At 43.8% G+C, this 26,421-nt stretch overlaps 2 protein-coding genes across 6 annotated transcripts in view; one reads left to right on the plus strand and one right to left on the minus strand.

Moving 5' to 3' along the window:
- The window catches only part of Metap2 (methionyl aminopeptidase 2), a 29,543-nt gene extending 6,343 nt beyond the window's left edge, over positions 1–23,200 (minus strand). The window contains exons 1-7 of one of the 2 annotated variants that reach the window (XM_042263568.2): positions 22,858–23,200; positions 20,694–20,801; positions 12,975–13,040; positions 12,380–12,482; positions 4,308–4,469; positions 3,649–3,830; positions 2,130–2,224 (exon numbers count right to left, since the gene is read on the minus strand). In XM_042263568.2, the coding sequence (XP_042119502.1) occupies positions 2,130–2,224; positions 3,649–3,830; positions 4,308–4,469; positions 12,380–12,482; positions 12,975–13,040; positions 20,694–20,801; positions 22,858–23,014 (873 nt within the window). In that variant the 5' untranslated portion in view covers positions 23,015–23,200. The remainder of the gene's footprint in view (positions 1–2,129; positions 2,225–3,648; positions 3,831–4,307; positions 4,470–12,379; positions 12,483–12,974; positions 13,041–20,693; positions 20,802–22,857) is intronic. The other variant, XM_042263569.2, reaches the window with a different exon arrangement.
- A 307-nt stretch (positions 23,201–23,507) lies between these two features.
- Positions 23,508–26,421, plus strand: part of LOC107402647 (uncharacterized protein C3orf20-like) — a 94,581-nt gene continuing 91,667 nt past the window's right edge. For all 4 annotated transcript variants that reach the window (XR_006065213.1, XM_076554635.1, XM_042263274.2 and 1 more), the window contains exon 1: positions 23,508–23,626. Coding sequence is in view for 3 of the 4 variants with exons in the window: in XM_076554635.1 (XP_076410750.1) it covers positions 23,517–23,626 (110 nt within the window). In the remaining variant the exon portion in view is untranslated. The remainder of the gene's footprint in view (positions 23,627–26,421) is intronic.

Genomic DNA, 26,421 nt, shown 5'->3' on the forward strand with positions numbered 1-26,421 from the left:
GTTAAGAGTCTTCCACAGGACTCAGGTGTGGTTCCCAGCACCTACATGGTGGCTTACAAACATCTGTTACTCCAGCTCCAGGAGATCCAGCTTCTTCTGGCCTGAGGGCACTGCATGCACATGGCACATAGACATACATGCAGGCAAAATACCCACACATCCACTCCTCAAAAAACCCCATAACCTGATGTGAGACCTACAACTGTAAAACTCTCACAGCAAATAGTAAAAAGTTTCATGCTACTAGATCTGACAGTGATTATATATCAAAGGCACAGGCAACAAAAAAAACTGTACTTCATGGACAAGAACATTCTATGTAGCAAACATACATTATCTACAATAAAAAGACAACTTTAGATAGAAAATAACTGGCTAATCATAATGCTGAATACAGGACTACGATCCATAATATACAGAGAACTTCTGAAACTCAGTAATAAAACAAAGGACTTGAGGTATACATGTAAACAAATGTGCATGCTTAACATATAGAATGTATGTGCTACAGAATATGTAACATGTAGAAATATGACATATAGAAGAGAGAACAAAAACTAAATCCTAGAGGATAAAAAAGGACTGAAACAATACAAATATGAACACAAGTTATGTCCTCTTGAAAAAGGACACAAAGGCAATTGTTTTTCTAGTTCTAACCAGATTTTTCATTTTTGGTGGCAGAAAGTGCACAAAGATATATTCAACAGCTGAAGTATAAACTCCAATGCAAAGCCCCACAGCATTCTTTCTGAATGGCCACTCTAATTGTACACAACTTTATTGAGTTGCATACTCTTTGGGTCTGCTTAAATTCAGTGATCTTTTTTTTTTTTATTTGCAACTTTTAAAAAATAACATTAAAAACAGAAAAACCAAACCAAAGGCCCTGAATAGGTAATCTGCCAAGCCCACAACAATCATCAGCACATGAGAAGATGCTCTGCACACTCATTAGGAAATGGCAAGTCTCACCCCACTAGGATGGCCTACTTAACAGAAGCACCCACATTAGAAAATGAGTGATGAAGATGTAGAGCACTTGTTGGAACCGATCCTTGTGCAGCTGGTGGAAATAAAAAGCAGTAGTCACTGTGAGAAACCAGGCCAGCATGCTATGGGTACACTTAATGGAATGCAAGGTGGTATAACTTTTATGTAATATGTACCTTAAGACACAAAGATGTGCTGGGTGCTAGTGGCACACACCTTTAATCCCAGAACTTGGGAGCAGAGGCAGGTGCATCTCTCTAAGTTTGAGGCTAGTGGTCTACAGAGCATGTTCCAGGACAGCCAGGGCTATACAGAGAAACCCTGTCTCAAAAAAACCAAAAAGGGGAGGGAGGGAGGGAGGGACAGACAGACAGACAGACAGACAGACATTGTGAGGGGAAGCCTAGTGCTTTAAATCCTACCCCAGAGGAAAGGATGAATGTGTACAGCAGAGGCTTTGGAGGACACTGAAAACACGGATACTGCATTGCACTGGCAGACACTGTCATTCTGTATTTGTCAAACCCACAGAAAGTCAAAACGAAGAGTGACCCCAATGCAGCAAACTGTGGACGTTAGAGGATTATGAAGTGTCAGCGCTGATGAAATGACTTTAGTGGATGACTCTGTTGGAGACACTGATGGTGCAAAGTAACGTGTGCCGACTGGGTTACATGGGAATTTACCTATCTTCTGCTCAATTTGACTGTGAAAATAAAGCTGTTCTAAAAATAAAACATTAACAAAAAAGGAACAATTAAAAAAAATAAACAACCAATTTTAAAGGCAAAAATCGATCCAAATTGATTAGAAATCATAACTATTTCAGAGTTCCTAGTACAGGAGCTAAGGCCGTGAGTTCCATAAATCACCTAAACTACTACACAGACCTGGAAATAATCTAGGAGAGTACTCAAAAGTATGTTGTAGCCGGGCGGTGGTGGCGCACGCCTTTAATCCCAGCACTCGGGAGGCAGAGCCAGGCGGATCTCTGTGAGTTCGAGGCCAGCCTGGGCTACCAAGTGAGTTCCAGGAAAGGTACAAAGCTACACAGAGAAACCCTGTCTTGAAAAAAACCAAAAAAAAAAAAAAAAAAAAAAAAAGTATGTTGTTAAGTAGTGCGGTCGTCTACGTACCTTTATTCCAGTATTAGTAGCATCTTTTACAGCTTTTAATAATATATCATATTTGGGATTAAAAGTAACAGTGAAAGCACAATCAATTATTCTACCTGAAAGAGAAAAAAGACCACCTTTAGTTGACTTGGCTGTTAACACTTACCGCTTCATAGCAATTCCTCTACTAACCTGGTGGTTCAAAGGAAGGGGGCATTTCAAGTCCCCAGAGATTATTTAGAATCAAAAAGGCAAAAAGTAGCAACTACTCAATGACTTCAGAATAAAAATTGTAATTGGAGTTACTATACAGCGCTCAATTCAGTGGTCTCCCAGACAAAACAATGATCAGAAATAAAATAAAAACACTGAGGATCAGGCGGTGGTGGCACACGCCTTTAATCCCAGCACTTGGGAGGCAGAGGCAGGCGGATCTTTGTGGGATCTTTGTGAGTTCGAGGCCAGCGTGGTCTACGCAAAGCTACACAGAGAAACCCTGTGGAGGGGGTGGGGGGGTGGGAGAACACTGAGGAGATACAAACAGCAGTATGGACAGAGAAAAATATAGTCACAAAGCCCTAAACACACATCACTTATCCTTAACAAAACCCTACAATCTGAAGTAATAGTCAATCTAAACTCACTTGACTGTTAACACAAAAGGAACGTTAGGTGTTAGGAGTTTATTAGAGAAATGTAGAAAAGCGAACATACACACTGACCAAACAAAGCTCTACAAATACTATTTTGTGTTCTCTGAAATGAGGCCCCATCACACCATATAGCCTAGGATGTCCCCAAACTTCTGATCTACTTCCTAAGTGCTGGAATTATAGGCATGCACTACCATGCCCATTTTTCAAAAAGACAACATTTCACTGTGTAGCTTTGGCTGTCCTGGAACTTGCTAGATCAGAGAGCTCTTGACCTCACATGGGTGGGGTGGGGGGTGGGGGGTGGGGCCCACCTGCCTCACCCTGAGATTAAAGGTGTGCACCACCAAACCTGTTTTTTTTGTTTTTTGTTTTTTTTTTTTTAATGGAGACAGGGTCTCAGTATGTGGGCCTGGCTATCCTAGAACTCTATGTAGATCAGACAGGCTTTGAGCTCACAGATATCACAGATATCCAGCCTGTGCCTCCTAAATGTTGGTATTAAAGGCACTGTGCCACCATGCCTGGCTTTCAGCTTTTTTTTTTCTCCCTAACTATGATACTGGGAACTGACTGTCAGACTATTGAGCTATATACCCAGCCCTGGCAAAATATTTTGCATTTGAATAAAACAATGACCTGAATGGGAAAAAAAAAAATGTACACTCATATATGAAAACAAAATAAATGTTAATTATCCAAACAGTTTTCAGTTTAAGTAGGATGCTCTTAACCTAAAGCAAACATAAAACTCTGCCTCAATCCATCTTTGTAGAACGGAGAGGAACAAAATGCGGAGGGTCAGTATCAACAGCTCCATCTAACGGTCTAAAGCATCCACTAGCCCAGAGGCAGGGCTGAGTGGAGACTGGATTCTCCAGACTCACCACTTATGTGTGTCCCGAAGTCTATCTTACAGATGTCATCGTACTGTAAGACTGTTGTGTCACCAGCGTTGGGAGTGTAATGTGCAGCACAGTTGTTGAGAGAACAGCCCGTGGGAAATGCCAGGCCTGCATTTAACCCATTCTCCTTTATCAGCTTTCGAGAACAGTCTTCCAACTTCTCACTAAAGGAAAAGGGATTTGTTTTCAGACTCACACTTCATAGCCTATCAATCCAAAAGTTTACTAAAAGGTTACTTTCTGAATATATACAACAGTTCTCCAACGAGGTACAAGCAGCCCATTGTGAAGGACAAAGAAATCAACCCCATCACAAGCCTAAGAGAATGGTCTACTCCGAACTTCAGTTACCAGGAATGAAGTCCCACTTACACCACAGTTAAAGGCTGCACTGCACACCACACACACACGCTTTAACTTTTAAGTATATGAGTGTCTGGCCTGCGTGTATGCAAGCACACCCAAGTGTACATAAAAGAACATGCCTAATGTGCAAATGTGTGCATGCTTTATAGCAATACAAGAACCCAGGAGACCTTTACAGAATCTCTACCTGAGATAATTCACCATGCAGACCAGACTAGCCTCAAACTCAGAGAGATCTACCTGCCTCTGCCTCCCACCATGCCCAGTCTGCTTACCAGATCTCTATCATTGTCATCCCAGGCTTGATCCAGCTCATAACGTATTTCCTAACTTGCCGATGTGCTTCGGCAGCTTCTCGGAAATCGTTCCAAATCTCTTCACTAGCCTGGTCTAATGCTTTTTTTTCTTCACTTGTAGTTCTCCAAGCAGCTGTTCGCCTTTGGAATAGGGAGCATAGCGTGAGTCATTAAAAAAACACTTCCCAAGAATATAAAAGCTGAGGGAGATTAAAAATACACCAAGCAATATAAGCGCTATCAGTTTCTATATATTTAACAAAAATTTTGAATTAAAAGCCACATGCTTGCAATCAATCCAATTTACATGAAAGCCCTCTAAAAGATTCTTACAGAGAAACAAAACCCTCAAGTTGAGATTTCATTCATAGTCAGAGGGACTAATTTCCTACTTACAAAAAATTGCAGAAAACCGAAACATATGAAGATCCCAGAATCAAGCAGGTGTGTGTTTGTTGGTGGGTCATCCTTGCACTTGAGGACATACATACATACATACATACATACAGCCAACTAATATCAAACAGGATTTTCCTCATTGATATTTGGGGAACTGGTTCCAGAAGTCTCTCTAACCCCTACCATCCTGTGGAGAGCAAGATGGCTCAATCCCCTGGTATCAAATGGTACTGTACTCAGGTATAACCCTGCTGCAAACCCTCTCCTAGCTCAGAGTAATGCTGTCTCAGGCAGAAGTTGTACTGCTTTAAGGTCTAACTGTCACAACAAAACGCTTGCACAAGCTAGGTGTGGGGCTGACACCTCCGTAGGCTGAGGCAGGTGGATTACCACAAACATGAGACCAGCCAGGGCTACACGATGAGTTCCAGGCTAGCCTAAGGCACTCAATAAGCCCATGCAAACAAACTACACATACAAACCGCCAAAGTCTGAATCTACTAGGTAAGATGCATCTCTGGGTCTGGGGAGGGGTGCTCTGGGAACCCTCGATCAATGGCTCTTCCTATTCTGAGGCCCGTGATCCCCTGACAACCTGCCTCCTGTTGCACACACACCACCTGGATTCTCCAGGCCCTCCCTCACCACCCTTGCTCTATGGTTTGTAGGCATGCCCTGTACTTGGCAGAGCACTGGACACAGGACAGCCAGCCTGACAGATCTTACATCTAGTATCTAGCAATTTTTGTTGTTAGAGCTGTTATTTTGGTTTTTAAGAAAAGTTCTCCTGCAGTCCAGGGTGGCTTCAAACTCCTGGTCCTTATGCTCTACCTTCCAGTATGCAGCATGTTTTCAAGAACAGTAACTATTTTAGAATGAATGAACTTTAGAAATTTGTTGCAATTTTCATACATTCTTTTTGTTGTTGAGACAGGGTCTCAACACCATGTAGCTCTGGCTGCTCTGAAATATGCTATGTAGGCCAGCCTGGTCTACAGAGAGTCCCAAGATAGCCAGGGATACAAAAAGAAACTGTGCCTTAGAAACCCAAAGTAAGCCAATAAATAAATATTTAATTGCATGTATTTCTCTGAACCTCCTGTGTGCCTGGTGCCCGGAGGCCAAAAGAGGGCATCAGATCCTCTGAAACTGGAGTTACAGAGTTAGAAGCTGCCGTGTGGGTGCTGTGACTTAAACCTGGATCCCATGGAAGAGCAGCCAGTGAGTGCTCTTAACCACCGAGCCATCTCTCATCTTCTAGTCTTCCACAGTTTTGACTGAACTCCTATCTGTCTCTAAATCAGTGATTCAGCAGACTACAGCCTGCAGATAAATCCACCTGGTGCCTGTTCTGTAAATAAAAGTGCACTGCAGCACAGCTACATATGCTTATATACACTCTACAGTTCCATCGGTGTGTTGAGTGTGTGCATGTGTGAAGCTGGAGGTCAACACAAGGCGTCTTCCTCTGTGGCTTTCTGAGACAGTCTCTCACTAAACCTGGAGGGGTCCACACTCAGGTCCTCACGAATGTGTGGATCTGACTCCAGGCCTTGCAGACTCGGAAAGAGCTCTTACTGAGCAGCACGGACAAGCCTATCATAGTACAACAGTAACGCTCAAGGCCTAATGCTGGATGACCCTTTACATTACACAACTGTCCTAAACTATAGGCTTCTACGTCAATCCCCCAATGCTCTGACTCTCTGTAACAGTGCCAAGAGTTCATCAATTCCTATCACTGCTGCTACTGCTGGAAACCAACTTCCTACAAAGGCCCAAAAGAAACAGCCTATTTGACAGAAGAATATTTCACACTTGAGCACAACAGAAACCTTTTCTGTTTTTCTGTTTGGAAATGTATGCTACCTATCCACTAGTATGACTAAATTTTGTTAAATAGTACATTAATTTAAAGGCAGGTTTTGAGCAGGGCGGAAGTACTTTAAAAACCTTACAGGAAAGGACTATAGAGTATATTACTTATATAACTTCACCTTTGATAATTCCTCAAATTCCAATGCTCTTGTCTCTACCTCCCCAAAACAGGTGTGTGCCACCATGTTGTTTTATCCACCTGGGGAGTGTGTGTGTGTGTAAACCCAGGGACTTATGAATTGAGGGAGGTGTGCCCCACCATGCCCAGTTTTACCCACGTCGTGGGTCAAACCCAGGGACTTATGAATTCGAGGCAGGCACTCTACCACCTGAGTCACAACCACTCAAGCCCATTTTATCAGTGGATAGTAAAAATCAAAACACCAAAGGCAGGAAAACGAAAAATAATCCCAGCACTTAGAAGACAGAGGCAGGAGGATCTCTGTGAGTTTGAGACCAGCTTGGTATAAACAGTGAGTTCCAGGACAGCCAGAACTATATAGTAAAATCCCATGCCTCAAATAATACCAAATAAAATAAAAGACCAAATGTGTCTAAATACTAATTTAAAGCAGTCATAGTATTTTGTTGTTATTGTTGTTTGAAACTCGCTATGGAGACCAGGCTGGCTTCAACTTACAACTATCTGCCTCTGCCTCCCTAGTGGTGGTATTAAAGATGTGTGTATGACCTCTGGCATTATTTGAGTTCAGCACAAGGGAACTTAAAAGCTAATTTCATTTGCATTTATTTTTTTTCCGGTTTTTCTCGAGACAGGGTTTCTCTGTGTAGCTTTGCGCCTTTCCTGGAGCTCACTCTCTGTAGCCCAGGCTGGCCTTGAACTCACAGAGATCCGCCTGCCTCTGCCTCCCAAGTGCTGGGATTAAAGGCGTGAGCCACCACCGCCTGGCTTCATTTGCATTTTAAAGCACTGTACCATATATACACCTCTGTGTGTGTGTCTTTAAGCTCAAAGTAATTAAAATATAAAGGCAAGTAAAAAATCCCTTTCTATGAAAACTGGTCAAGAATATTTTAAATCTTCAACTAGGAACATACCGTAACGGATTCCTGCTTGGTAAAAGAATACTCATCTTCTGAAAAAATGTAATAAATGTAATATAGAGGGATGACCCAATTAGAAGTTACAATTTTGTAGTTTCCAATGAACTATCTAATAGAATAAAATCACTAGATATTAAAACAGTTAAGTGAAATGTGGTTGAGGTAAAAGGATATGCCAATGGTTCCAAAGGATCACAGATCCCCTGTGAACTACAACAAAAGGTTTTGAAGGAAGGAAGGAAGGAAGGAAGGAAGGAAGGAAGGGGAGGGGAGGGGAGGGGAGGGGAGGGGAGGGGAGGGGAGAAAAGAAAAGAAAAGAAAAGAAAAAAGAAAAAAGAAAAAAAAGAAAAGAAAAGAAAAGTAAAAAGAAAAGAAAACTCTGCCTGGCATTATGATGCACATCTAATCATAGCACTGATCAGATAGATTCTCAGGGAGTCACGGTCAGCTGGTCTGTGTGAATTCGGGGTCAGTCCAGAGCTATACAGGTGACCCTGTCTCAACAACAAACAAGAGGGGGGGGGGCGAGGGAGAGGGAGGGGCTAAGCTGAAGAGATGGCTCAGTGGGTAAAGGGCTTACTATGGAAGCATCAGGCCCCGAGTCTGGATCCCCAGTACTCACATTAAAGCCAAGTGTGGGGGTATGCACCTGTTCCCTCAAGTGGGGTAGAGTAATGAAAACAGGCAAGTACAAGAGGCTGGCTGGCAAGCTCCAGTCAGTGAGAAAGAGACCCAGGCTCCTAAGGCAGAGAGCCAGAGGGAAAGACAGCAGGTGTTGACCTATGTCTCCACTCCTGCACACCTGCTTACATTTGCACATACACACACGCACAACTAATGGGGGGGGGTGTTGAGTGTCATCACATTAAGTGCTCACACTCAGCAGACTAACAGCTCAGCCTGACAATACTCCTACTATAATAGAGTATGATGTGGCCTAAAAGATTATGATATAGCCCTGTCAGAAATGTTTACTCCAAAATATAACCTAAACTTATCTACACCTATTTACAGTTTACAGACAAATGTTTCCTACCACCAGGAAAACAGGGAGATTTAAGAATGAGACTTTTCTACAAGTCTGATTTGTTAAAGGGTAAAATGGAGAAGAACAGAAAGGGTAAGGATTCTAAACATAGAGTGTGCATCTGTGTAATGTGGGGAGTCACTGAGTCTCCCTAGTGGTGAGCTTTCAGAGACTACATTTATGAGATGCTGTGCAAAATCATTAAGTCAAATACCTAGCAGTTATCTTTAAATAGTCCAGTGAAAGGTGTGTGTGTGTGTGTGTGTGTGTGTGTGTGTGTGTGTGTGTGTGTAGAGCATAAAGGAAAAAACTGTTACCCTATTCAGTACTGGTTAAGTGAGACTTGATCATAACTCCTCAGAGCCCACAGTTTAGACTGTCATGCAGTACAGTTCCCAGTTATTTCTCTTCTGTTTACTACAACAGGTGCCTTTACCCGCTCGCCATCTTATGGGCACCACCCTAGGTATTTATAACGCACATTCCTATCAAGAGGCTTTTGAAGAAGAAACACTGAATGCCTGGAGAGGCTTTTACTTGTTGGCAGAATCAAGAACATTGCTTTCTTCATTTTGTCAATATTTCCTACGCAATATAAACTGCCTGTAAAAATAACAGCTGTCTCTCAAAATTGCTCATGAAATTTAGAAAGAGGAATATAACAAACTTCAGAAATCAGAATCATAGAAAATCTTATGTAAGTTTTAACTCCAGTTCCATGCTGGCAAAATGCTCATACATGTAAAAAATAAATAAATCTTTAAAAAGGACTTGTTCCAGGTGGTGGTGGCGGCATCGGCGTACGCCTTTAATCCCAGCAGTCAGAGGCAGGTGGATGGATCTCTGTGAGTTCGAGGCCAGCCTGGGCTACAGAGTGAGTTCCAGGACAGACTCCAAAGCTACACAGAGAAACCCTGTCTCAAAAAACAACAACAACAACAAAAAAGGACTTGTATATAGGTCAGTGGTAGATGTATGAAGTTAGTCTGAACACTGCCTGGCAGGACAAGAGTTCATGCCTCTAATCCAAGCATTCAGGATGCAGGGGCAGGAGGGGCAGGAGTTACAAAGTGAGTTACTATCTTAAAAATAGGTCCAGCAGGATGGCTCAGTGGGTAAAGGTGCTTGCCACCACACCTTAGGAATGCCCCAAGTTCAATCACCAATACCTACACAGTGGAAGGAGAGAGCCAATTCCCAGAATCTATTCACTGACCCCCACACTCAAACCCTGGTACACGCCTTTAATCCCAACACTCGGGAGGCAGAGACAAGTGGATCTCTGAGTTCAAGGCCAGCCTGGTCTACACAGTGAGATCCCGGACAGGCACCAAAACTACACGGAGAAACAGTCTTACAAAACCAAAAAATTAAAAAAGCCAACAACTAAAAGATGTTCAAAAATCACTAAGAGTATATTATAAACTAAAATATTGTTTAATTCTAGAATTGCACTCTTGGAAAATTATTTCATAGTAATAAAATACCCACACAAGATACTCTACCTATTTACCCAAAATGTTTATTATAAAAGATAATAATGGCAAAAAAAATAGGAGACAAAGTAAAAAATGTTCATGAATTAGAAAAATGAGGAAAAAAATAATACTTATTACCACAGAATACCAAAGCCATTCAAAAGAATAACAGAGCTATTCTTCTAACTTGGAGAGACTTCCAAGAGGTAGTACTGAATGAGCCAAGGTGAAAAAGAATGCTTCTGATGGCATCTTTATAAACGACCAAAATCTCCCCTCCTATCTATATACACACAAAAGCACACACACATGAGCATAGAAAAATATGGAAGGCTACCTGCTAGGTGGTTACATTGGGTCTGGAAAGAAGGGAAAGAAGAGGGACAAGCAAAACAAAAAATAATTAAAAGATTATACTTGAAAACAAATGTGATCACATCATACATACTAGAGTTCATGTAATTAATGTTAATTCCATGTATTTATGACCTGTTAAGGTAGGGGTGGTGATAGATGAATTCAAAAGAAAGGCATCTCTGTGATCCCGACACCATTCCTGTCCAGAACAGGGAATGAAACAGTGCCACAGCAGAAGCCTCCGTAGCCAGTGCTCCCGGACTGCAGTCAGCAAGGCCTGCTCTTCCTCAGGGCACACACCAGAGAATCCTGGACGGAGGACTCCTCACCTAGTGCTGAGGCTGCCCCTGCTGCTGTCTGGGCACTTGTGTCCACACGTCCATCAGAGCAGTCCTCGGCAGGGTCCACTTTGTGGAAGAGGAGTGAAGGCACAGGCCTAAGTCACCTGCCTGGGCCGCAAGGCCAATCCAAGTGTTCCAGTGAGACTCAAATGCCACAGCCATGTCAAGAATTCCCCTACGAGCTTCTGCGGACCACATGGCACACCCTCACAGAACACTTCACATCTCAACTGAGCTTGCTCCCAAGCCTGCTTGCTGAGTCATCTATGTTAAAGTAGTCATGTAACTTACTATGTCCCATACATAAAATGAACTGCTTCCATCAACTGCTCTGAAAAGTCTCAATTAAAGACAAGTCATTAAAAAAAGTCTGTCTGGGGCTACAGAGAGGACTCGGCGGATAAGAGCACTGGCTGCTCTTGCAGAGGACTTAGGTTCAGTCCCCAGCACCCACACGGAGGCCCACATCCATCTCTAATTCAGGTTTCAGGGGACCCAAAGCCCTCTTCTGACTTCCCAGGCACCACCATGTATGTGGTACATACACATACAAGCAAGCAAAACACACATACACATAAAATAAAATAAAATAAATATATCTTTGAAAAAGTTGTTTTCTTTTTTGTCAAATTAAGTACAGATAACTGTTGTGAACAAGCAGGATGGCAAAGCAGGAAAAGAACTCATCATGGGGGCCTAACAACTTAAGTTCTATCTCTGGAGCCACACAAATATGGACAGGAGACAGACAGACAGACACACACACACACAGACAGACACACACACAGACACACACACACACACAGGTTTTTCTTTTTTAATTTAAAAAGGAAAAAGCGTGGGAGCTAGAAAGATAGTTCAGTGGGTAAAATGCTAAGTCAAGTTTGAGGACCTGGGTTCAGATCGATCCCAACACCCACGAAAACAACCCCTGTGCAATGGTTTGTGCCTCTAAATCCAGCGCTGCAGGCAGCCAACAGGCAACCCTAGAAGATCACTGGTCCCCACAATAGCCAAAACAGCAAGTTCTAGGTTCAGTGAGACACAGACACACACACACACCCGACCCTGACAAGAACTGTAAATGTTTTCAGGGAAAATGTTGCACACAGCACACACCAACTCTCAGCTCATCTCATTTTGCTAATCTTCCCAGAAATCCAGAATGAATTAATAGGTAAAGCATTATGAACAGTTTATGGAGGAGAAAACTGCAATCTAATACTAATACAGATCCATGCGGAAAGATGAAGAGGGGAAAAACAAGTCACTTACCGTATCTGTAAAGACTTAGATTTTTAACACCCACCCGAACATGTTTTCCTGATTAACCAACCTGCTACTGGTCCTAATTATTTTGGATAAGGAGGCTTCTACTGTATTTTCTTTGCAGTAAGTCACAAACTTTTGATGAAATTGTGGAGTAAATTTCCGAGAAAAGCTAAATTGGCTTTACTGCTGAGCTACAGGAGTCAGAGGCAAAGGGAAGGTAGTTAGGATTCTTACCCATCTTGGGTGGGTGGGTATTCACACTCTTGTCCTTTGGGAAATACACCATTAGGATACAGGTCACATATTGGAACTGAGGGAGGGTCTGTCTGCACTTTTGCTGTGAGATACAAATATTCAGTTATACTATCTATAAAAACAGTGTAGCAGAAACATATTTGAAACCGTACAATATGCAAGTTATTACTAAAACCTCACCACATTCACACTTTAATTTACAGAACTTCTCATTAACGATTTATCCAAAATCTAGTCATTTCAAAGCTAGTAGATAGTCAAAAACTATGTTCTTCCTGTTGCCCTATAGTGGCATTGCTTCTGCCATTCTTTGCAGAATTACTTAATTCTATAAGGTATGTACATTTAAAATTATATAAATTTTAAGAACTCATCATTAAAGGCAAATATCATACTAACATTCCTGAGGATAACAGCTAAAAAATGTCAACAAGACTGTTAAATCAAAATGATTGGTTTCACTGATTCAAACGTGTCTATTTCACTGACAGGCACTATGTTCTAGCAGGTTCTAGCTCTGCCCAACCCTCTGGCTAACAGTCACTGCTCATCCAACACGATGCTAGACACTAACGTCCTCTCTTCTTCTTCTTCTTTTTCTTCTTCTTCCCAGCGGCTCCATCTCCGTCTCCATCTCCATCTGAGAAAGAAATTCAAACATTATTTAAACTGCAGAGAAAGGAAGCAGGCATAAGAGCCAGTGTGTGGGCACACAATGCCTCTGAACAACACTGATGCTATTCAACAATCTTACAAGTTTGTTTCCATGTTTCTAGAAGCATCAGATGTGATGACATTAAGAGCTAGCACCTTTTACTTTGACTAACAGTTACTCTAACTGTTGAATAAAATACATATTTTCTAAATTAAATGTATGTATGTATGCCACATCCATGCTCAGTACTCATGGAGGTCAGATCCCCTGGGTCTGGAGATACATAATCAGTTGTGAGCAACCCAACATGGATCCTAGGAAACAAATTCTGATGCTCTGCAAAACCACCTCTCCAGCCAGAATGAAAATATTTTTAAGAATACTGTATCAATTTAAGACAAGCCTTTAATCCCCCAGCACTCAGGAAGTAGGTGTATCTCTGTATCAGGCCAGTCAGAGCTCTACTGAACATACTTGTTTGAACAGTCCTGAATGGTAAATGATGTAGGCAAACCAGAATAAATGTAAGCTTGATTCTTACATAGTGAGGGATAATGGGATATGTTTTATAATGCCTATTTTTGAATAGTTATTGAAGAAAAAGAGTTTTGGGTCAAATTGTATGCAAAAATCAATATGCATATATACATCCTGTAGGTTCACAGGTTTCAGAGTCTCAAAAAGGCTAGATAGATAGTTCATGCCAGTAATGTCAGCACTTGGAAGGCTGAGGTAGAATGTTTGTGTGTTTATGGCCAACTGGGTTACAATAGCAAAAAAAACCAAACCAACAAACAAAAAACAACACTCAAATATGAGACTTAATAACTAAGTTACCGGGCTAGAGAGATGGCTCATCAGTTAAGAGCACTGGCTACTTTTCCAGAGGACCTGGCTTCAATTCCCAGCACCCATGTGGCAGTTCACACATGTCTGTAACTCCAATTCCAGGGCTTTTGACACCCTCACACAGACATACATGCAGACAAAACACCAATGAACATAAAATAAAAACAAAAATAAATTATGTTACAAAATACCTGACTGTCCACAAATCACAGTACTATGAAATAGGGATATAAACAAGATATCCTCCAGACAACTATATGTTGATGGTCTACCATTTGCTCACCATGTGATATATTAAATGTTCCATCTAATGATATGACTTCATCAGCAATTTCAGATATCTATACCTACAAACAAGGTCAAAGGGCTAGAGAGGAGGCTCAGTGGTTAAGAGCACTGGCTTCTCTTCCAGAGGACCTGGGTTTAATTCCCAGTTTCAGGGGATCTGTTGCTTGACGCCCTCTTCTGGACTCGGCAGGCACCAGGCACACAAATGGCACACCAGACATACATGCAGGCAAAACACCCATATACACAAAATTCCTTTTTAAATTAAATGACCAGTTTTCTTTTTGAAGCATGCCCCTTTAAGTCCTGGATTTGTAACAGAATCCCTAAAATTTTTTTATTATCACTCTACAATCATCTAATTAGTCACACACACACACACACACACACACACACACACACACACACACACACATACGTCATAATCAATGGCTTATGATGATTCCTTATCTGTGGGCTTTGTAAAAGATCAATTAGACATGTGTTGTTAAACTAGTACAGTGACAAGAATGTGGTAATTACAGCTACTAAAAATGCTTTCAGTGTATCGAAAGCAGCAGCTTGAAAGGGAGGTTTATAATTTATGTTCAATTACATTACCATTACACAGAATATGAAAATATTTTAGAATATACAGCTTTCGATGTCCTTCAATGCATCACATGTAACATCCATCATTCCATTAACAGTGTGTTAGTTAGGTGCCAAGCAACATGCACAGAAGTAAGCAAGATAGTTTTTGTTTTTATATACACTGGTATTTTTGCCTTCACGTATGTCTGTGTGAGGGTGTGGGACCCCCTAGAACTAGAGTCACAGACTGTTGTGACTGTTGTGGATGCTGGGAATTGAACCCGGGTCTTCTGGAAGAGCAGTCAGTGCTCTTAACCGCTGAGCCATCTCTCCAGCCTTGCAAGATCGTTTTTGCTCTGGGAAACACCTCGTGTCTAGTATCCCACTTCAAACATGAACCTAAGGCAAAGACTTCAAGATGCACAAGCAATTTTAAAGATAATCAAAAATCTTCCCAGCTGTGTGAACTTGGATGTTATTTAACTTCTTTCTACAGTGACTTCTTAAACTTTAAGTGGGATATTAAAACCATTCTCCTTTGAATAAAAAGGTCTGTCTTTGATCTTCTAGCATCCCTTGGAAGCTAAGTGCCTCCTTAACTCAATGTTTCACATGTGATCAGTACAAAATAATAGCCACAAGTTAGCTGGTAACAGGATGCCACCAGAGCCAGATCTGAATACTGATATATGTTTATGGTTCTAACTATTTTAACAGACTGAAATTTACATTTTCAAAAGTTGTTTTTCCTTGCTATCAATCCAAGATATTCCTAGTAGACAAAGACTATTTCATCCTAATACTATATACCAACTCAGTGGTTATTCGTTGAACTGACAACTGATGTCTAGACATAAAAACACAACTTTAGGAGCTAGTTAGTGGGTGTATCTTAGTTAGCAGAGCACCCTAGTTAAGTACAGAGAAGATGCAGACAGGAGGATGGCAAGTTCTAGGTCATCCTTAGCTAACATAGCACGTCCTGAGGCCAGCCTGGGCTAACAATAGACCCTGTCTCAGAAAAATTAATTAAGTTTTTATTTAAAAATTATAGAAGAAGCCGGGCGGTGGTGGCGCACGCCTTTAATCCCAGCACTCGGGAGGCAGAGCCAGGCGGATCTCTGTGAGTTCGAGGCCAGCCTGGGCTACCAAGTGAGTTCCAGGAAAAGGCGCAAAGCTACACAGAGAAACCCTGTCTCGAAAAACCAAAAAAAAAAAAAAAAAAAAAAATATAGAAGAACATACTTAGACATAGCAGTTAAAAATGTATAAAACCTTTTAAAAAGAACCTCTCATGGCCTCAAAGACAGTGGCTTAATTTATGGAGAGGACACAAAAAGTACCACCTATACGAGGACATAAATTGCATGTCATCAAAATTAAACTTGTTTGTACTGCAAATGATACCATCAGCAAAGTGGAGTAGTCACCACAAAGGAGAAAATACTGTAAAACATACATCCAGAACATACAAAGAACAATTACAGCTCAGTGACAGCTAAATAAACCAGGAAGCAAAGACTACCACACGCACTTCAAAAGTGACAGCTAAATAAACCAGGAAGCAAAGACTACCACACGCACTTCAAAATGATACATGCAAAGCAGTAAGATCCCATCACCGTGGAACTGCAAACTACAGGGACTAACAATACAACTTATTACAGAGGCTGTAATTTAAAAGCTGGCTGTTATCAGTTTCTTACAAGAATACTAACAATAGATACTCACTGTTGACATGAATGACACACTTAGGAAAAAGTTTGTCTCTTTCTTTCTTTTGAGACAGGGTTTCACTATATTGCTCTGACTGTCCTGGAACTCACTCTCTAGCCCAGACTGGCCTTGAACTCCCAGAGACCTGACTGCCTAAAGGCCTATGTCACAATGCCTGGTTTGAAAGTTTCTCAGCATAGCACTGTGTGTTATGTGCAAATGAGGCAGCTTCCAGAGGGAAACAGCATCAAAGGGCCTTTCTAGTAGTATCTCACATTATAGATACATGTGCATGTGACCAGGAATCCTACTCCTAAGTATTTACCCAGAGAAATGAAATCACATCTACACAAAGACATGTATACAAATGACTGGATAAACATTCACAATAGACAAAAAATAGCAGTCTTCAATGAGTAAACGGACAAGCAAAATCTTGAATACCACTTAGCAATAAAAATGCATTAATACTTCCTAAAAAGGAACAAACAAGTGGATGACTGTCAAAACTATTAGGCAGGGACTAGGGCTATGTCCCATTAGTTAAGAAAGCTTGCTGCACAAGGGTGAGGACCTGAGTTCAAATTCCCAGCACCCATTTAAGTTAGGCATAGCTGCATGTGCCCCTAACTCCAACACTGTAGAATTGACAGGCAGATCAGGGGTGCTCCAGCAAGCCTCGCTAAGGGAGTGGGCTTTAGGCTCAGTGAGACCCTGACTCAAGGGAACGAGGCAGAGTGAGAAGAAAGACCCCACTGTCGTCCTCTGGCTCCCCACCCACACCCATACCATACACATCCATACGCACAACAGTAAGTGATGAGAGGCAACAACAGAAAGTGAGTGTGAATGATTGCATTCATGATATTCCAGGAAAGACAACACCGTGTGGGGAAACAGATGAGAGATGCCAAGGGTGAGGGTCTGGAGCAAAGGAACCAGACACTGAGGGACACCAGGCAAATGCTCTGTGGAGCTGAGAACTGTAATAATGAAAACAGACCACAGGCCAGCTGGATGACTAAGTGGGTAGGGACTTGAATTCAACCCCCCAAAACCCACAGGGTAGAAAGGAGAATCTATCTATCCTGCAAAGTGTCCTCTGACCTCCCCTCCACACACAGTATTTTAAATCTAAATATTGACTACATCGTGTATATTTTTGTTGTTAAACAATTGCACACTGTTTGTACACTCACCAATCTATATACTTAAAAGAATAAACATTATTTTGGACAACTTGTTGGTTTCTAAGCCAACTTAAAATGTATTGAATGTTTCCTGGCTGTGATGACCTCCCTTTAAGAGCATGCCTCTCAGAAAGGATCTCCTTTCTAGAGGAAAAGAGGAAGCACCAAAACAACACAACACAACAAGCTGGAGCAGAGCACTGCTCCCACTCCATGGGTGTGAGATGCCCAGGATGCTGCTCTCCAGTTCCCACCCAGAGTCTGCAGCCAGGCACAAACGGGAGTCTTGTGCACTGAGCGCTCTGCTGCCCTGTCCGTCTACAGAGAGAAAAGCCAAGCTTACAAAGATGCTCCTGCTGGAGGAAGCAGCACTGAAAACTCCAGATTCACGAGTGGGAACCCTCCCAATAAACATGCTCTGGATAAAAAGCAAGTACTGAATGAAGCCAAGCCTGACGCTGCACACCCGTTACACCAGCATTCAAGAGGCTGAGGCAGGAAGATTTTGAGGTCAAAGCCAGCCTGGCCCACACAAGATCGGTCTCATACAGAAGAAAAAATGATTTAATGAATTACCTCTGGCACAATGCCAGATGGCCACAGGATCAACTTCTCACACTGGTATTCAACAATTTCAAGTTCAATACACCTGAAATGAAATTCATTATCCTCCTCCTTGCCTGCAATCACCCTTCCTCAATCTCTAGGAGACTATCCCCGACTTGACTATTTCAGTCAGCAATACCAATATCCTGGCACCCAACTCATCCCCTAGAGTGTACTAATGCCACCTCCCTGCTCCTAAGACTGGAAGTCTCTAGTACTGCTCCATTTAACTCTCCCTCCCATCCCTACTACAGACAGCCAGTTTAAATATTCATTACCACACACAGCCAATTGCTAAGTGGCCTTAAAAATGATCTCACCTTTCCTATGTTTTTCCCCAGGCTCTCTCAAGGAATCTTCTCATTTGCACTGTGCACCAGGCTTCAAAACTTTCCCAAAGTAACCCCTACTCAAACAAACGGTCTTTTCCATTTGGACTGTTCAGTGGGTTTTTCTTTCCTTTTCTTGAGACAGAGCCTTACTATGTAGCTCTGTAGAACTTGCTATGGTAGACCAGGCTGGCCTTAAGAGATCTACTTGGCTCTGCCCTTCAAGAGCTACCAACACCAAGTTCAATTTGGATTTAATCAAGTCCCAAATGCTTCCAACCAGAGTTCCTTTCATTCAGCTACTCCAAAATCACACCTCCACATTCCAAACCTAATTTGCACTGAACTGAACATGCACATCAGAGTGCCTTTTCAACTCTATGTTCTGTTTCTCAACCACAGCAACCAGTTTTTCTTTAAAGGAGTATTTCTGAAATATCTGTTTTTTCCATCCCCTCCAAAGCTTATTCTTAACACCACAGAGACCAGCCATGGTGTCTGTACCTATATTACCAACTCTGGGGAAGCAGAGGCAGGTGGAAAGGAGTCTGCCTTATTCTTAGTAGGCAAAGGTACTTTCTGTCACGCCTCATGACCTGAGCTGGACCCGAGGGACACCCATGGTAGAAAGGAGAACCGATTCCCTCAGGCTGTACTAGAACCTTGATACATGCATGATGGATATGCATGCATGCACAAAATAATTAAAGGTAATTAAAAAAAATACAAGTAATGTTGATTCTGGTAGCCAATTAATTAGAAACAAAATTAACTCAAATTGGGAGACTACCACCAATCTAACATACAAAAGTCTCCTTTCAATGTCAACAAGATTCAGGCAACTTTATAGGTGAAATGAAACAAGGCACACTTCAAGAATGCAATGTGAGGTTCCTCACAGCAGCCCACTGTATTACCTATAATCTGCAAATCCTTTTCTTGTACAAAGCTCAAAATACATCTATAATTTGAAGCAAGATAGAACAGAGGTACGCTTAAGGAAGAGGAAAAGCTAATGGCTTCTTGAAGACAGTGAACCTATCTTTCTAAAGTAAAAACAACTATTCAAACTACCTTATCCAGCGTGTAGTTGAAGCATCACTGACAGTCCTTAGGTAGAGCAGTTGATGCTGGCAGCAGACAACCAAAAATCAGAGACTGGGAAAGCCCCATTCCCCCCTCTGCCAAAACAGGACGCAAAATAGGGATGGTTTTCCTAATCTCCTCTCCTCCACCGTTTTACTGGCAGCCTCAATACTAGAATTCTAGCAATTTCTGTCTTCAGAAACCTTATAGTATAAACCAAATCCACCTGAGTTTAGAAACACTCCAGTATGTGCATCTGAGAATGATGAAAACCAATTTTGGTATGGACAAGAGAAGGGACAGACTTTGGACAAGATGCTCGATTTCAAACTTTGGTACCGTTTTACATATATTAGCCATGCCACATCATACACACACACACACACACACACACACACACACACACACACACAGAGCATCTATCTACCCCAGCTGGGTTTGTGAGATTAGAAAGAGAAGGCACATGAAAGTATCCTAGATAGATAGCACGTAGTAGCAGTTCAGTAAATATTGAAACAGCAGCCTCTAATTTTATCACACTCACGCAGCACTTGGCCTTCTGCCAAGTACTCATCTGAAAGTCAAAATCCTGCTATCGAGCAGGTGCTCAACACAGCCAAGGGGTTGCTAATAAACAATACCCTTTCCTTTTTATCTGTGGCAGTAATTAAATTTTAACAGGTCAAATGTTACAGACGATTACTATGTGGTCAAATAGCATATTTTCCTAATTCCTGTCCTCTTTTCAGGGCTGGAGAAATGGCTCGCAGAGGAGAGAACACTTATGCTCTCCGAGGACCCAGGTTTGGTTTCTCAGCACACACACCAGGCAGCCTCTAACTCCAGTTCCAGGTATCCAACACACTGCTCTGGCCTCTTAAGGTCTAGCACAAACGTGGGGCACTGACATGCAGGCACCCAACAGACACATGAAATGATCTCTGAATAACAAATGTTGCATTTTCTGTCTCTGCTAACCAAAGACCAAACGAACCGCTTACCTTCATCATCATCATCCCGCTCTTTCTCATCCAAGGCTTGTCTTTCCAGCTGTCCTGCTACCTCCTCTACGGAAGCTCCTGATTCTTTCTCAGGTTCTTGTTGCACTGCTGTTCAAACAAAACAGGACAAATGTAACAAAGGACTTACCACAGCTGGACATACTCTAATGATCCCGCACAGTTCATAAGTCCCTTCACAATAAGTGGCGCAGGACACAAACTGAAACGCTATTACTATAAACTGTTAAACACGACCTTCCACACCTAAGTAGTGCTGTCCACGCAATTCACCCTAGAAAATTCTCCATTACACATGACAGCACCTACAGGATACATGGAAATGTAAGTTGGTCCCTATTCCTATGCAGTTTAACCTTAAAGGATATTTAAGAATTAGATGGCAATAAGTATTTTAATTACTAAATAGATATTTAAAATAGGCAATTATGCTGAAGGCCTCAGGAAGAGGATTTATTACACATCAACTGGGCAAAAATCAAAATAAATAGGAAAAGACAGTCCATTACTAAAATACAAGTTCTTAAACATCTAAGCAGGCCTGAAGTAATTACAATCCGGCTGCAGTAGCAATATGTCTACATAGATAAACACACTCTAGCACATTCTGGTTACTGAAAGAGGATTCCCATTGAGAGAGCCAACTATTAAAAAATATTAGTAAGCCGGGCGGTGGTGGTGCATGCCTTTGATCCCAGCACTCGGGAGACAGAGCTAGTAGGATCTCTGTGAGTTCGAGGCTAGCCTGGTCTACAGAGCGAGATCCAGGAAAGGCGAAAAACTACAGAGAAACCCTAATCCTGTCTCGGGGAAAAAACAAAAAACAAAAAACAAAAGTATTAGGAACAGGCAGGAGGATCTCTGTGAATTGGGGGCCAGCCCTGTCCACTGGTGTTGGCGTGGAGTTCCAGAAGAGCCAGGGCTACATAGTGAAACCCTCTCAAAAAGCTGAAAACCGCTGGGCAGTGGTGGCCCACGCCTTTAATCCCAGCACTCCAGAGGCAGAGGCAGGCGGATCTCTGTGAGTTCGAGGCCAGCCTGGTCTACAGAGCGAGTTCCACGACAGCCAAGGCTACACACACTGAGAAACCCTGCCTCAAAAAACAAACAAACCCTAAAAACCAAGGGTACAACTCTTACACTATCACTCCCATCCATCCACCAAATTTCTGAAATGTGCTAAGTCCTTTCCAACTTTCCTTAATTCAAACCCCATTTTTTCCCCTCTCATTCCTTATCTGAGCAATCTTAAATGCCAGCAGGTGAAAACAATTCTGTACCGAAACGAAGGCGCTTGTGCAACAAAAACTTCTCAAGATCAAACACGTTCCTCGTTAACATGGTCCAGCTGTAAACGTGCCGCTTGTTTTCCTCGCCTTGCCCGGGTTTTAGGTTATCGCCGGTTGAGGAAACCCAACCATACCACCGAATCCTCGGTCTACGCGGCAGGCAAGTTGCATCAAAGGCCCCCAAACCCTACCGCTGGACCCCGCTGTGAGATGAAGCACGTGAAAACTCGCACCACCCCGCCAACTGTCAGTGCCACGAGTTGGCCCGTAAAGACACCACACACTCGTAGACACACACACCCCAAATCTGCAGTCCACAGTCTAAAGGCCCCGGTGCAAATGCGGACGAGGCGTGCGGAGGGCGTCCAGTCCCGGCAATGTGTGCTCGCCCACCCCGGCCCCGGCCTCGACGAAAATAGGTGTCGGTCCAGCCAGGAGGCCGCGGACCACGGTCCAGACGGGGCTTTTTTTTTTCTTTCGAGGCGGCGCCCCAACCGCGTGGGAAGATGGTGGAGCCGAACCCCGTGCACGTTTCAGGTCCGTGGCGCGGACTGCGTGGGAGCTGAGTTCGCGCTCCGTGACCCTAAGCGCTACCCACTCGGGGAGCGGAGGCAACTCGCCGCCTCCTCCTCCTCCTTCTCTCCGCCCCCCATCCCCATCCCCATCCCCATCCCCGAGCCGCCGCGGCACGGGAGGAAGCCGGCCACGCCACTCCGCCAAGGCCTGGCGATTTAACCAGGGCCCAGGGTTCCCGGGCTCCGGGGCTCCCGGCCCCGGGATCACCCGAGCCGGGCCCGAGCCGAGTCGCTCCGCTCGGCCATTCCTGGCAGGGCCGGGCGAAAACATGACTCCCTTACCTGACACGGCCCCTTTGCCCTTCTTCTTCTTCCGTCTTTTCTTCTTGGCGGCCTCCTCGGCCGTGCTGGAGGTCCCCTCTTCCCGGTCGTCCGGGTCGAGGTCGCCGTTCAGGTGGCTCCCGAAGGACGCTGCCTCCTCCTCCTCCACGGCCGCCATGTTGCCCGAGAGAGAGCGAGAGAGGGAGCGGGAGCGAGGGAGGGAGCGGGAGGCTGAGGACCCGCTCCTTCTTCACCCACCTCCACCAGCGACGCCGGAAGCCGCTCTCGATGGTCCGCGGCGCGGGGAATGCTGGGACGGCGGAGGACTCGGCCCGCACGCGGCCGGAGCCCCGCCCCCGCGCCCGGCCCGGCTCAGCCCCGCCCCCTCGTCCGGCTCGGCTCAGTCCGGCCCGGCTAAGCCCCGCCCCCTCGTCCGGCTCGGCTCAGTCCGGCCCGGCTCAGCCCCGCCCCCTCGTCCGGTTCGGCTCAGTCCGGCCCGGCTCAGCCCCGCCCCCGACCTGACACCCAGGGCGTCCTCCTCCGTGCGCATCTCCCGGGCCTGGCCGAGGACCTCCGCCGCGGGGCGCGCCCGAGCTGCTCCCCAGCACGAGGAATTTAAGGTCCCCGGTTTTTCAAAGTCCTACAGGAAGCGACGAGAGGGCGGGGGGAGGTAAAAAAAAATGTGTATGTTTATTATACACATCCCTGATGACTGCGTTACATCTGATGACTCAAAGACCGCGTTAAATTCGCTGTCACAGTTGACGAAGACGCTGTCGAGAAGCTTGGGGTAATCTTGGCAGCCGGGATTCCGCCTTTCTTGTACTGTACTCCCAACCTCGCGAGATTCAAGATAGGATCCTCTCTTGGGGGCGATAATCCCTTTAATCCCAGCACTCAAGAGGCAGACGCAGGAGAATCCCTGTGAGCTCCAGGCCAAGCTGGTCTTCATAGTGAGCTCCAGGATTATATAGAGAGACCCTATTTATTTATTTATATTTATTTATTTATTTAGTTAGTTAGTTAGTTAGTTTTTAGAGACAGGGTTTCTCTGTTGTAGTTTTGGAACCTGTCCTGGAACTCACTCTGTAGCCCAGGCTGGCCTTGAACTCACAGAGATCCGCCTGCCTCTGCCTCCCCAGTGCTGGGATTAAAGGCGTGCGCCACCACCGCCTGGAGACCGGACTTCAAAACAAGATAAGATTTTTCTCACGCTTCTCTCATTTTCTAACTCGTGACAAGTACAAGTTCTGACCAATGGGAACACAGCCTTCTCCAATGATTCCAAAACACACACTCCAACTTCTTAGTTTGGGACAGTTTTTTTAATGAAAGATGCTTCAACAGAGTATACTTGAATGTTGCCCATATCTTCATTCACCCCTAGTATCTTATTAGAGAACCCCATGTTCAGATTGCAATTTTTTTTTTTACTTAGACCATTGCCTAAGGAGATGGTGAGTGACTATTTTGATGAGCTATGGAGTTCTACTGACTAGGGATCTTTGTCCACCTAGAGAGTTCTGGTGTTTCCATTAGTTTTAAACTAGGTATCAAGCTTCATTGATGTCAAAATAGTGCTAAGGTTGTCCTTGCTAGTGCTTTTACTTTATACAGGCCTAAACACAGTTACAAAAACATGGGACCTGGGAGTGTGTGTAGTTCAGTGGTAGGGTACATGTTGGCACGCTAAAAGCCCTGCATTAATCCCCAGCACTAAAGACAGAAGCATAGCTGGGCAGGCTGTGGTGCATGCCTTTGCCTTTAATCCCAGCACTCCGGGGTCAGCGGCAGGCAGATCTCTGAGTTCAAGGCCAACCTGGTCTACAGAAGGAGTTTGGGACAGCCAGGGCTACACAGAGAAACCCTGCCTCAAAACACCAAAAACAAAAAACCAGAAGCACATTATTTATCTCAAAGGTTCAGGCAGTCCTTCTCCAATCCTCTCGAAAACTACTCTTTCATCCCCCCCCCCCCCCCCCCCCCCCCCCCCCCCGCCAAATGTATGTCTAGATTTCAAATTTCTTTCTCTGGTTAAGAATTAGCAATAATAAAAGTAAGTAGACCAAACACATCAGGAAAATAAAAAACAGAACTCTATTTCCTCACGGCTGTGGGGATAGAAGCCTATTTTCTTTGAAAAAGCCTGCTCCAATCAGGGTTAGATGCTGTGTGGTCCCTCGCCTGGCTGGCAGATGACCTCCTTAGACGTGCTGTGACTGGACCTTCTTATAAGAAAACGCTTCTGCAGGATTAGAGCACCATTCTTGAGACCTTATTTGGTATTGACTACTTCCTCAACAAGTCTGTCTCCAGCTACAGCCGCGTTGGGGGATGGACCTTAACACACGAATGTAGCTGGTGAGAGGCACAGATGAGCTACCCAGAGACCATGTGGATAAAGTACACTCTCAATTGAAGAATGATACTGTGAAAGGCCACTCTGTTGCCAGTCTAGATTCTAAACCAGCGCTCCCCATCCTAATAGATTCTGACTTTTACTCTGAAAATGTGGTAGTTTCTAATTTTTTAAGTTAAAGCATCTTTTTGTATCATTACAAAGTGACAGTGAGGATATGGGGTTTTGCACCTTGATACTGATTTTTTGTTTGTTTGTTTGTTTTTGTTTTTGTTTTTCAAGACAGGGTTTCTCTGTGTAGCTTTTCGTCTTTCCTGGAACTTGCTTTGTAGACCAGGCTGGCCTCAAACTCACAGAGATCCGCCTGGCTCTGCCTCCCGAGCGTTGGGTTTAAAGGCATGCGCCACCACCGCCCGGCCATACTAATTTTCAAAGGCAATACAACATCAACTCTTAAAACCTTAACCAGCAATAAGATCTTTAGGTCTAATGGTCTCTGTTCTAAAGAGAACAGAGGTGGTAGAGGCTGGGGTAACCGAGAAGTGGTACGTAACTGCTGGTAACAGTATTGATGAAATTGGAAGCAATATAATAATATAATATAAGCCTTATAACGGGGGACCAGAGAGAAGAGGCTGGAGGACAGAAATATTCCTGAAGTATAGTTAAAAGAATGTAATAGTCCTGAGATGGGGAGAAGCATGCCATCCAGGTTTCTGGCCCGTTTCCTGGGTGGAGAGTGGTAGCTCTCACTGAGATAAGGAACGCAGTAGGCCAAGAAGACTTTGGGTGAGGTAGAGTGAGAGATAAGCTTCCTACATCCTAAGCATACAGACAGACGCCCAGGAGTCTGTGAGAAAGGTGGGTCTAGAGATAGGGATGCTAGCGACACTGGCCCTAAGTGTGGCGGAAGACTCGAGAGCTCAGTGCCCAAGGTGCAAAGAAAAAGCAGGAGGACGCTGGGGTTCTCACGCTTTGTGTGTGTGGATGGGCGTGTGGGATGCTGTCAAGGAGACCTCAAAGGAATGGTCAGCCCAGAAGAAGCTGTAGGAAATGATGAATGCAAGTAAAGAGCTACATGTTTCAGCAAATAGAGTTTGGCCAGGCATATCAACCACTACAGAAGAGTGACTGGCACAGTCTCAAAAGATAGGGAGCCCCTGGCACTTCCACAGGACGATTTTGTTAGACCATACGAACAAAGGCCATTAAGGAGAAATTGGGGT

Source organism: Peromyscus maniculatus, chromosome 18 (genome assembly GCF_049852395.1).
Source record: "Peromyscus maniculatus bairdii isolate BWxNUB_F1_BW_parent chromosome 18, HU_Pman_BW_mat_3.1, whole genome shotgun sequence".
Taxonomy (NCBI): Eukaryota; Metazoa; Chordata; class Mammalia; order Rodentia; family Cricetidae; genus Peromyscus; species Peromyscus maniculatus.